Raw genomic sequence first — 13,132 nt, 5'->3', positions numbered from 1 at the left:
TTTTGTCAATAAATTTTAAGGAAAAATATTTATGTTTTCTAAAATCTCTATGAAAATACGCTTCTTTTGAGACCCAGGTTGACATACTTTTGAATAACTTTTTTTTCGACAATATTAGGGACTTTACCTTAAATACTAAAGATTTGAACCCAAATATCTTTACAACTTTGACGTGATGGTGAAAAATGGTTTGCATATTTGAAATCAGCATATTTAATTTGTTTTAAAAAACCACCTAGTTAACAAGATTTGCACAATAAAATTTTATTTGTTGATCAGTGTTATTAAAAAAAGAATATAAGTAAAAGTAAATAACAAAATGAACAAAAAACTTAGGATGTCAACTCGTTCAAAAAATCTTTGATCAAAATCTGAATCAAAATCACGTAAAATTTTTTCTGTTGAAATTATTTTTTTGCTAATGGCATGGAAGTAAAATTTTCAACTTTTAATTTTTTCTTTTAAATATTAGGCTTCTAATTTTCTCGATAGTTAATTAAAAAAATTAGAACTTTTTTTAATAGTCAAAACTTTTCCAATAAATCATATGAAACGTAACTTTGATGTCAATTTTTTAATATTTGTTTCTAATTAATATTTAAATTGCTCGTTAACTTGCAAACAATAAGTAAAATTATTTTTCACTACATCCGCCGGCTGGAGGCAAACATTTTTGCCTTCAATTTGGCGGCCGCAGACAGCTGGGAGGCATAAGACACAGGAGACGGCTTCTAAATCATTTTTCCTCCAAATTTTTTTCTAGAGACGGCCACCTGCTTGACAACGACAGCCCATTGACAAGATCAATTTTTGGCATCGTTCAGGCGTAATGGCGTCCCAAGCAGCCTTTATTTCAATCCAAAGTCGGTCTAAATTTTTTGCAGTTGACCGGTTTATGTTTCTGTCAACTTCCTCCCACAAATTTTCTATCGGATTTAGGTCTGGTGACTGTGCGGGCTACTCCAATACATCAATCTTCTTAGCGTTAAACCACATTTTAACACTTTTGGCGGTCTGCTTAGGGTCGTTGTCTTGTCGGAATTTCCAAACCAAAGGGAGATTTTCCTCGGCATATGGCAACATGACGTTTTCTAGTATTTCTTTGTACATGTGTTGATTAATTGTCCCTTGAATTCCATGCAACGGGCCCACACCACACCATGAAAAACTGCCCCAAACTATCACATTGCCACCACCATGTTTTACGGTCTTAAGAGTATAGCGAGGGCTGAGTTCTTGGTTTTGGGGATGACAAACATATTGTTTTCCGTCGGACCCAAAACGATTAAACTCAGACTCCTCAGTCCAAAGCACACTTTGCCAAAAACTTAAATCTTTGTGTACGTGCTGTTTTGCAAACTTCAAACGGCTGACGAGATTACGTTTTGAGATCAATGGTTTTTTTCGGGCAACCCTTCCAAATAGCTTATTTTCGTGTAAACGACTTTTAACAGTGCTGACAGACAGATCAAGTTTTAAATTTTGAGCAAATTGATCTTTAACTTTTGGTGCGCCAACAAAAGGATTCAGCTTAGCAATACGGGCAATGGCTGCGTCTTCTCTGGGGGTTGTCTTTCGTTCGCGAGACTTGCGTTTTTTGTTGCTTAATGAACCAGTATGGTTAAATAAATTAATAGCATTGATAACTATCGTACAAGAACAACTCAATCTTCGAGCTATTTCAGAATGGCTTGATCCTAGATCTCGAAATGCCTGTACTTTTCCTCGAAAGACATCTGTTCCATGTTTACCTCGTCCCATAGTTGATAGATAACGAATTTTTTTTTTTGCCAAATGAATTACTTGTTTAAATGCTGAATAGAATGATTATCTTTTGATATAATAAAAGAAATTAAGTTTTTTTAAAATAAAAAGTAAATGTGTGCTATTTAAAATGACCGTCAAAAGGTAAACACTACCGCTTAAATGCTCAAAACAAGAAATTTTGACAGCTATAAATGTCAAATGAGTATTTCCGTTCTAAAAGGTGAACATTGTTGATGCTATAAAAAAAAACAGCAATTGCTGTAAATACAAAAAAGTTGGCATCAAAAAGTAAAACCAACTGGTCATGAAAGTGTGCTATGTATGTTGGCCCCTCTGTATATATATATATATATATATATATATATATATATATATATATATATATATATATATATATATATATATATATATATATATATATATAAGTTTTAGATAAAGTTCTCTACGAATTGTTTGAATTTTATCTAATGTTTCCATTAGATAATGACACAGTGGATCAAGGGAGGGGGAGGGGGCTATTGCCCCGGGCCCCACAATTTTAGGGGCCCTGATTCAAAGTAAATAATTTTTTATTAACTCTGAAAATTAAATCTTTTATTAAATTAAAAGAGCCAAAGTTAAATTTACTAAATTATCTGAAAACAAAAGCACAAAAATAAAATAACTGTCAACAAAAACGCTGCATTATATATTTTTTCCGGTCTTTTGCAACGAAGGAGCGCAACTACTTCTACGAAAAAAAAATTACTAGATTGGTAGCAGCGCCTTATAGCAATAATTGAATGTAACATTTGTACAAATTGCTACAAAAACAATTCCTTTCAGAAAATTACACTGTACAACAACGAAAAAAAAACGGAAATGCCATTAACACTACCTTATTTATTTTGATTTGGAGATTACGAAAATGATGTCTGTTGTGTTGTGTGACCCACCAATTTTTGTTAAATTCACATTTTTAAATTTTCGATTTTCACTATGAAAGTTGTCAATGTGATTTTTAATATATTTATTAGCAGTTGTTAATGATTTATTTATTAGCATTTCTTTATCATATACCTATTTGCATATGTTTAACCTTGTATTAGACTAAATGTAAGTCTGTTTTATTTTAGATAAACTACAGTTAGCCAAGTAATATATAGATATAATACAGTGTATATTGAAACAAGAAATGCCCAGAACTTGTAAAAATCAAGCCGACAACTTTTGCTACATTTGTGGCGAACTGACTTTAAAGAGATGCAGACGAAGATTGACACCACATGTGAAAAAACTGTATGAACTATACTTTGGTTGCAAAGTCGTCGACCAGGATAAGAACTGGGCGCCTCATGCATGCTGTGTGAGGTGCGCTAGTTCACTATCGTCGTGGGCGAACAGGACTGGTGGAGGACCAACATTTGGGGTGCCAATGGTGTGGCGTGAACCCCAAAATCATTGCTCAGATTGCTATTTCTGTTGTGTTAACATATCAGGTCGCAATTCTAAGGGTAAGAAAGCTATAGTGTACCAAAATCTACCTTCAGCTATTCGTCCTGTTCCTCATTCGGCTGAACTCCCTGTTCCTGAACCTCCATCGGAAATCCCAAACACGAACAGTTCTGATTCAGACGAGGATACTGATGACGATGATAGTTACGAGTTGCCAGAAGATACAGAGCGAAAACCCCACTTCATAACAGGATCTGACCTGAAAGATCTCATTCGAGATTTGTATTTAACAAAGCAACAGAGTGAATTGCTGGCTTCACGTCTCCAGGAGTGGCATCTTTTCGCTGGTGATGCAAGAGTGTCGTCATTTAGAAAGCGATCACGGGAACTGCAGCAATACTTCTCTATGGATGAAGAACTTTGCTTCTGTAATGACATCAGTGGATTGTTTAATGATCTAGGAATACAATACGATTCCTCTATATGGAATTTGTTTATTGACGCATCACTTTATAGTATTAAGGCAGTATTACTGCATACTGGAAATGTGCTGCCTTCCATTCGCATAGCACATTCGGTAACCCTGAGGGAAAGCTATGTGAATATATCACTTTTTCTGGATAGAATTAAATACAGAGATCACAGATGGTCCATATGTGCAGATTGGAAAGTTGTTGCTATACTAAATGGATTGCAGGCTGGTTTTACTAAGTACATGTGTTTCCTCTGCAAATGGGATAGCAGGATGAAATCAGAACATTATATGAGGAAATGTTGGCCACAACGAGAAACATTTGAGGTTGGTTCCCATAACGTCATTCATGAACCTCTTGTGGATAAAGAGAAGATTATCTTGCCCAATCTTCACATCAAGCTTGGAATCATGAAACAGTTTGTAAAGGCGTTAGATCACGACAAACCAGCATTTCAGTATTTGCAGACCAAATTTCCTAAAATCAGTGACGCCAAAATTAAAGAGGGCATTTTCATGGGGCCCCAAATACGAGAACTGATGCTGGATAAAACGTTTTCGGGAACGATGGATCAATATGAACTTGCAGCATGGGATGCATTCAAACGGGTGTGCAAGGGATTTCTTGGAAAACATATTGCACCAAATTACGCTGATTTGGTAGACAGATTAATTGCATCCTATCAATAACTGGGTTGTAACATGTCGCTGAAGCTCCACTTTCTACATTTCCATCTTTCCTTCTTCTCTGTCAATGGAGATGTATATGATGAAATTGGCGAGTGCTTTCATCAGAGTATTGCCACAATGGAAAGCAGATACAAGGGAAGCTGGAGCCCCGCCATGCTTGCAGATTACTGCTGGAATTTGCAGCGCGATGAACCCGATGCGGCATTCAAACGCCAGGCTAAATACAATTAAATACAAGTAAACAATTTGTGTTAAAAGTGATAATAAACATGTTCATACACTTATTCATATGTATAGAAAAATGCATCTTACGTTACATCTTTAAATCGTTAATACAAAATTTTTTGACGTGCTACAGCATAACTGATTACATATTTGGAATCAGCACGTCTGAATTAAAAAAGATAACCTAATTTGGTTCTTGTTTTTTTCAAAAAGTTAAAAATAGTTGTACAGTGTTATTAATGACTTGAATAATTATATTGTTATTGAAAATGCATTAACGATTGCAATTCTACAATTCTTTTGTACTTCCGCACAAAAGAGTTCTTGTGTGAATGCATTTAATAGCTGAAGCGCTATATCCGTGAAAGAGAAAAAAAGAACAGTTTAACACTTTTCAGGTTATACAGTTATAATTAAAATGCTAAGAAAATATGAAAGTGGAGCGTCTAAAAGAAGATTGAAGAAAGAGAGAGAGGAAATGGTAGCTAAACTTCCGAAAATGACAAAATTTTTTTATCAAACCAAACTAATATGCAATTTCCACAAACTGTAGATAATAATAAAAACAATGAAAGAAAAGATGAAAACAATAACACAGAAAATGAGGTAGCCAGCCAAGGTCCTTCAAATGAAATTCAAGAAGTTGAAAGTGTTGAATCTACAATGCATAATAATGAGCTTGACTCAGGTACTCCAATTTTTACTATCTTTAATGACACCTCTAACATCTGCTAAACAAACAATTTACTTTTTAGGCAGTTAATATTTTCATTCTATAAATTGTCACTTATTATTTTTTTATTAGGCTTATTTATCATGATCTTTTTTCCTAGATACTATTCTACGCGAAGACCCTGCTTTATGGCCGTTACAATTAAAGGAAAATGAACGTATGAAGTATTTAAACAAGGGGTATGCTATTTTTCAAAATAAAGACTCTAATTTCGAATCTTCGAAGCGGATGTTCAAAAACCAGTACAGATAATATTCGGTTAAATGTTTTTAAAAAGTGATGAATAATGGCAAAAATTGTGACCGAAAATGGGTAATGTTTTCTGAATCCACTGGATGTGTATTTTGTTATGTTTGTAAGTTGTTTTCAACCGATTACGACAACGTATTTGTCAAAAGTGGCTTTTACAATTGGAAAAAAGCTAAAGAAACTATTTTCGGCCACGAAAACATCAAGGAACATATTCAATGTATGATTAAGTGGATAGAATTCATAAAACAAAATACTCATGTCGATGAATATATGGTAAGCCAGATTAAAAGGGAATTTAATTATTGGCCTGCAATCTTAAATAGAATAGTAGCGGTTATTCGTTTTTTAGCCGGAAATGGTTTAGCATTTCGAGGCCATAATGAAGTTATAGGATCGTCAAATAATGGAAATTACTTAGGCATGTTAGAACTGTTGACTCAATTTGATCCAGTTTTAAAGCAACACATTGACACTTTTGCAAATAAAGGCAAAGGTAATGTAAACTATTTGTCTAAAACTATTTGTGAAGAGCTAATTGATATTATGTCTCAAAAGGTTTTAACGCACATTATTGTTGAAATAAAAAAAGCAAAATGTTGGGGAATTATCGTAGATTCGACTCCTGATATTGCTCACGTGGATCAACTTTCTGTGATATTTCGTTATTATCTAAATGGCCACGTGTATGAACGATATTTTTGTTTTCTACAAATTAAAAGCCACGACGGTAAATCTTTGATTACTGATATTTTAGATCTACTGGAAAGATATGATATTGATATAACCAATTTTCGGGGACAGGCATACGATAATGCAAGCAATATGTCTGGTAAATATTCTTATTTATTACAAGCACGTTTAAAAGAGCGATTACAAGCACGTTTAAAAGACCGGAGTGAATTAGCTTTTTATATCCCCTGCGCTGGACATTCTTTAAATTTAGTAGGGCAGTGCAGTGTCAGTGAGTGCATCAATTCTATCAACTATTTTGGCGTTCTCCAGAGTTTGTATTCATTTTTTGTAGCTTCAACGCATAGATGGGATTTATTGAAAGGAAATTATGCTACACTCAAGTGCCTATCAGATACACGATGGTCATGTAGGTCAGATGCTTCAAAAAGTTTAGTAGAAAATTTTGATGGGATTCATGCAGCGCTATGTCATATAGCTGAGGATACAGAAGAAAAATCTGATACTCTTCATGAAGCTTTATGTTTATTAAATAAGATCACTAACCTAGAGTTTGCATTCATGGCTGTACTTTGGCATTACATACTTAAGAGGTTTAATGCAGTTAGCAAATTTCTGCAAAAAGTTGAATTAGATTTGCATACAGCAAGCAGTATGTTACTTTCACTAATTGACTTTGTAAAAAACTTACGAAACGACTTTACGAAATTTGAGAATGAATCAAAAAAACTTAGCTCGTTTATTGAAAAAGACTATTATTCGGATAAGAACAAAAGAAAGGTAATTAAAAAATTGAGCAACGGAGAAAACCAAGTTGATTCTTTAAGCGTATCCGACAAGTTTCGAGTGAATAAATTTTTTGTCATTATTGACAAACTTGTGATACAATTAACTATAAAAAGTAATGGTTACAACCACGTAAATAAGTTATTTGGATTTCTATCGAAGCTGTTAACTATTAGTACCTTGGAATTGCAAGTTAACGTGAAAAAAATTGTAGAAGTGTACTCAAATGTTTTAGAAGATAGTTTCATATTTGAAATAGAACAATTTGTAATATTATTAAAGTTGCAGCCTCCGGGTTTTTTTCCGCATAAAAAAGATAAATCTGAGACTGAAAACACATTGATTCCTCTGCATGTTTTAAATTAGATTGTTAAAACCGATATTATTGATGTATTTCCAAATGTTTATATAGCATATCGCTTGTTTCTAACTATTCCCATAACAAATTGCGAGGCTGAGAGATCGTTCTCTACTCTTAAAAGAGTTAAGAAAATGCACCGATCAACAATGGTCCATAGTCGTTTAAGTAATATAGCAAGATTAACTATTGAGTCAAAATTATTAGAAACTTTGGATTTCAGCGATGTGATTGCAGAGTTTCAAGGAAGAAAAGCAGAAAAAAATCGCTCAACTTAATTTAATAAAATAAATATAAAATTTGTATATAAATAATATCAGTGAAGAAGTCTTTGTTTTACTCATTTTTGTCGTTGTTAGTGGAACGGGGCCTCCTACTTTTAAATAGCCCGGGCCCCGAAAAGTCTTAATCCGCCACTGTAATGGCATTCTATCATTCATGTTTTTAATTGCTATATTCATTATTTTTAATGACCAGATTAGTTATTTTTAATTGCCAAAGAAAAATATCCACATTTTAGAAAATATCCCAACAATAATAAATTGCCATCAAACTATAAATGTCATTAATTTTTTTTTTAGAAAACAAAAATAATTTTATTATCCAAAATATTTGTCTCTTCAATACGATCAGAGTTTATAGAAAAAGTTTAAATATCATTTTCAATACTTATAAACAGCAATGCCAAATCAAACAGTTAACAATGAAAACCGTTCAAAGATATTTCAATCTTATTTAAATGGAAATTCTCCATCAGAAATTGTAAATATTCTTGGATCTAAACGAACTAAAATCTATTCAATTAATAAATAATATAAAAATGGTTTGCCAATAAAACGGCAAATAGTGGTTCAAGAAAGAAGAAATTCTGAAGACGTTATTGATGAAAGAGCTACTTATGCAGAAAGATTCATGAACATTATGTTTTCTATGAATGTCAATAAAATGTTCTTTATTGATGAAGTAGGATTTAGTAAATGCAAATTAAAAGAGAACGTTTTAAAATTTTTGGCAAATTAGAAGAAAACGAAAAGAATAAGATTCTAGGACTTCATTTCGGGTTAAACTATAACCCCAGTCACTAAGTAGTTGGAAAATATGCACCATCAATCTTTCTGTTTTATTTGAGAGTACGTTGTTGTACCTGAACCACGGAAGCCTTTGTTGTTGTTATTTTTGCGATCTTTGAGCGTTGAGACTGGAACGCCATGTTTGAATGCAGCTTTTCTTAGTGATGTTTTATTTTTTTTCATATCAGTTAATGCGGCTAGTATATCGTCTTCTTTGTATGCTTTTGTTTTTTTAGTTGACATGTTAAAGTGAGTGAGTTAAATTGAATTGAGTGAGTGATGATTATATTGAGAAATAATATAATAATTAGTTTTTAATGAGTAAGAGATGATTATATTAACAAATAACATTATAGTTTATTTTTAATTAAACCGGTAATAACACTAAGTTAATTAGATAAAGATAGGCGCTTAGTCACTTGCGAAAAACTAAACTAAGTAATCGAGTGTGCGGTTTTATCAGAAAAAATAGTTTTTTTTACTTTTTTGATTTTTGATTTAACTTTTTGTTCTAGCTGGGTAAAAGTTATACTATAAGAATTAAAATTAGATTTCCAACAAGATAGTGCTAAAATCATTTTTATATCAGTTTTGGTTCAAACGCTATTATGTTCGCAACGTTAAAAAATATATAAAACATTTTGACTCCCCGTTGAAGTTGTATAAAAAAGAAAAAAATGAAGTTGAATCGGCATATAATTTTATTAATTCGAATAGAGGAGATAGTTCTGTATTTAAACCAATTTTTTATTTTTTCATAGCCATATCCGTTTAGTTTTTATTTGATAATTTCTATCAATGTTCCTTTTTTTTTTTGCAATACTTTGATTGCTTATGACGTCTTGAAACAATATAATTGAATAATTTTTTTTGAAAGTGAAATGTGCTTAATTAACTTTAAATTATAACAACTACGCGGTATTTAATTGAAAATTATCTAATTACCTATAAAAATTACGCATTTTTAGATCGTTTTCAACTCAGCTATATTATAACTGTTTGAGTAAGTAAATAGTAGTCCATCCCGGTTAGCACGAACCCTGATAATGCCAACCTAGCTGACCCGAGAACACCACTTACACGGGGTAATACACATCAAGGTACCTTGTGATGCAAATTTTGAAATCTTTTAATTTTGTTCGCAAAAAATAATTTTATTTGAATGTTCAAATTAAGTGAAATTTTGACTTTATAGTGCGACAATAAAAGCACCTGTAAAATGAGAATTAATAACTTGTGAAAATAAATATATAAATTAAAAAATATAAATTAAAACTGTCATAAATTCTTAACCAGTTAACCAATTCGGCTGAAGTTTTATCTAGAGTTAGGTTCAGCCATATGCTACATTTACACCAATTTTTCAAATTATATATAGTGCTTCTTATTTTACAAGGTTTCTTTGTTATCGCATGATAAAGTCAAAACTTCACTTAATTTGAAGATTCAAATTAAGTTACTTTTAGCGGACAAAATTAAAAAATTTCTAAATTTGCATCACAGGGTATCTTGATGTGTGCGCTATTACCCCATATAAGTGGCGTACATGGGTCAGCTAAGTTGGCATTATTAGGATCCGTTCTAGCTGTGCCATATATATATATGAATGCCGTTATAAAACCATTATGATACTATTTGATTTTTAAAATTGCCTTTAAACAGCGATTTTTTTTTTACATTGCTTTTAATCATTGTCCAGTGGGCACGGAACGTAAAAAAAGTCGTCTTTTAATCGTCTTTTGAACGAATTGAACGTCTTTTGAACGGTTTGAACGTCTTTTGAACGTTTTTGACGTCTTTTTAACGTTTAAAAGACGTTTATTTTAGGTCCCGTGCCCACTGGATGATTTCCAAATCGTTATATGTTTTAATGAATAAAAAATTACTGTATTAAAATACAAAAATTTTCCAGACAACTTTTTTTAATGACAATAAAATAAATTTCAATCCAATTAAAGCCAGCTCTAGCCCATAAACGGACACGTTAAACGATCTTCCACGATGCTCTGTATTAAGACCGTAAGGACCTCTTTATATTTATTTTTATGAGATCGCCAGAGTTACCAGAGATTGCCACAGCTGTGGCAACTTCTGAGGTTGCCACAACTGGTAACTCTGGCAACCTCATTATACAATTTAACACTTATTTAAATGCAAATGCTATAAATGTTTAACCAGAAAACAAATCAAACTATTTATTCTTTTGTTTTTTGAAAAAAGTTATTTGATATAATTTGTAATTTGAGTGGCTTTAAATATCACGTTAAATTCGACATAAGGAAAATATTTTGTCGGTTTATTGAAAAATGAAGCGTTTTCGTAATAAATAAACCAATAAGGAAACCGAAATAATACCTTATTTTAAATAATAATATTTATATAAAACAATTTTTAAAAAAGGTTATAAAAAAAAAAGAAAACATTTCTTTATTTTTTTTTTCTTACGAATACAGATCGAAAAACAATATCAAATTAAAATTTTAATTTTTATCTCCAATGAAGCAAAATTATTATTGACAAGCTTTCCGGACCCTGACCATTTCTATACTTATACCTAACTTCAATAGAAAAACTATATATATATATATATATATATATATATATATATATATATATATATATATATATATATATATATATATATATATATATATATATATATATATATATATATATATATATATATATATATATATATAGTTTTATATCACTATATATATAGTGATATAAAAAAATAACAATATATATATATATAAAAAAAACGGGTACAGAGTTATAAATTTTTTTAAATTAAGTTTCTATCGAATTTTTATTAATTTTTTTTTCTAGACAATCCGCAGTTTATTAGGAACCTCAACCCGTTATTTAATTTTAAAGAAAATAAAAGTTAAGATGTTAAATCTTGTTTCCTATAAAAAAAAGAATAAAAGTTTTAATCTACAAATTAAAAGTTAATCTTTAATGAGTGTTGAATGTGTAGACATAACTAATTAGCTAAGCACGTTAGTAACTTAAGTATCTCTATCGTGGCATATGCGCAGAAAATTTCTATCGCTGTTTTGATGTTTACTGCATTTTTAAGCTTTTTAAAATCTCTCTTCCTTTTGTTTGTTATAGTATATCTTTATAAATCAACACCAGAACTTTAAATGTGATATTTTTTATCTTAGAAAATTGGAAAAGTTTTAAAAATAATTAATATGCAAGAAACAGTATTTGAACACTCACGTTGTACTTCGGAAGCGCACCAAGCTAACCACTTCAGCCACTAGGACACACTAAGCGGCCAATTTTTAACACTACTTAAAAAACAAAGAAGGAATACAATCAATAGTTTTATAAAACGGCAAATAAATGCTTTAAATCAAAATTAAGGAAATGCAGCCGCAATTCAATTTTAAAGTAAAAGTAAAACTGTAAAACTTGATATAAGTTTTAACATTAAACAATTTGATGTTTACAAAGTTAGATATTTGCATAACTTTGTTCACATTTTCTGATACAAAAAGTGCTGCGACTCTTTCTTGACATTAACTGGAGTGCAATGGCTGCCGTGACTTCCGTGTCAAACACTCGCGAATGAGTACAGGCAGCAGCCTGTGATGGTTGTATTGGTATTGTATAATTATTATATTGGTATTGTTCAAAATAAAAATATTAAAGACCTAAAAAGCATTTCATCCTTTAAACGACAAACTAAATCTGCATCTCCTTAATTCCTGACATATATATTATAGATTACAGTATTTGTTTTCAGATTTTTTAAAATTTTTTTCTTTTTATGTGTTTTATTTTTTTGTTTTCAATTTTTTGCACTAAAAAAAACTGAGTTTTGCTTTATTGAATTTATATTTTACTTTAAAAATTAAAGTGTTTTTCTATTTTTTTTTAATGAATGACTAAAAGGGCTCTATGAAAAGGTTGTGATGATAAACGCATCATCCTTACCTACATTGAGTCCCTGACCAAAGGCGCTAGAAGTGTTTAAATGGGGTGTTTTAGGGGGCGTTATTCCACTGAAATTTTTTTAGGCATAATAAACCCTTCTAAATGCAGATTTGAACTCTTTTTTAAATCATTATATTTAAATATTTAGTACAAAACAAAATCTACCAAAAACAATTACAGTTACTGTAAAAAATGCCCAAATACGGATGAACGTTCACGGGTTTTAACCACAAACTCCTCCATGAGTGCGGTAATGTCAACCTTGTCTAGGTAATCTTTGTTAATGTGCATTAAAACGAGGTGAGCGAGGCGACCGTGACATTGTTGACCTGTGACATAGTTGACAGCGGCCAAGAATTAAGCCGTCTCAATGCACTGAAGGACTTTTCAGAACCAGCTACGGATATTGGAACAGATAAACACAACACAAAAGCTTTTAAAGCTGCTGCTAGCTGGTGTAAATCTTTAGGCAGTGACTTGTCCTAAAATAACTGTGGAAGCAGTTGCAGCTGTAACTGCAACATAGGAACATCGACATTATTTGGCAAACTTTGCAGTGGCATGCTGGCTAGTGTGGCTGCATTACTTGTGGATGTGCATGAACCTATCAAAATAGCTTCTGTGCTTGCAACTTTATGCAACCCTTCTTGGTTAAAACGGCGTTGCAGTTCTGCAACTGAGTGGTCAATGGCTTCAAAGAGAATTTT

At 31.6% G+C, this 13,132-nt stretch overlaps 1 protein-coding gene across 1 annotated transcript; it reads left to right on the top strand.

The window, feature by feature from the left end:
- The first annotated feature begins 5,119 nt into the window (after window positions 1-5,119).
- Window positions 5,120-7,685, top strand: LOC136091050 (uncharacterized). Its single transcript, XM_065818034.1, has 4 exons — window positions 5,120-5,276; window positions 5,422-5,478; window positions 5,599-7,316; window positions 7,416-7,685. The coding sequence occupies exons 1-4, from the start codon at window positions 5,120-5,122 to the stop codon at window positions 7,683-7,685; spliced, it is 2,202 nt and encodes a 733-aa protein (XP_065674106.1).
- Window positions 7,686-13,132: the final 5,447 nt, after the last annotated feature.

The sequence above is a fragment of the Hydra vulgaris genome, chromosome 14, assembly GCF_038396675.1.
Source record: "Hydra vulgaris chromosome 14, alternate assembly HydraT2T_AEP".
Classification (NCBI taxonomy): domain Eukaryota; kingdom Metazoa; phylum Cnidaria; class Hydrozoa; order Anthoathecata; family Hydridae; genus Hydra; species Hydra vulgaris.
Note: the sequence above shows the minus strand (reverse complement) of the source record. Positions and strands in the feature narration are given on the sequence as shown.

Coding starts and splice junctions, on each gene's coding strand:
- LOC136091050 (XM_065818034.1), top strand. CDS start 5,120: ATGCAATTTCCACAAACTGTAGATAATAATAAAAACAATGAAAGAAAA. Junction 5,277..5,421: donor TAATAATGAGCTTGACTCAG/GTACTCCAATTT, acceptor CTTTTTTCCTAG/ATACTATTCTACGCGAAGAC. Junction 7,317..7,415: donor TATTTGAAATAGAACAATTT/GTAATATTATTA, acceptor GTTTTAAATTAG/ATTGTTAAAACCGATATTAT.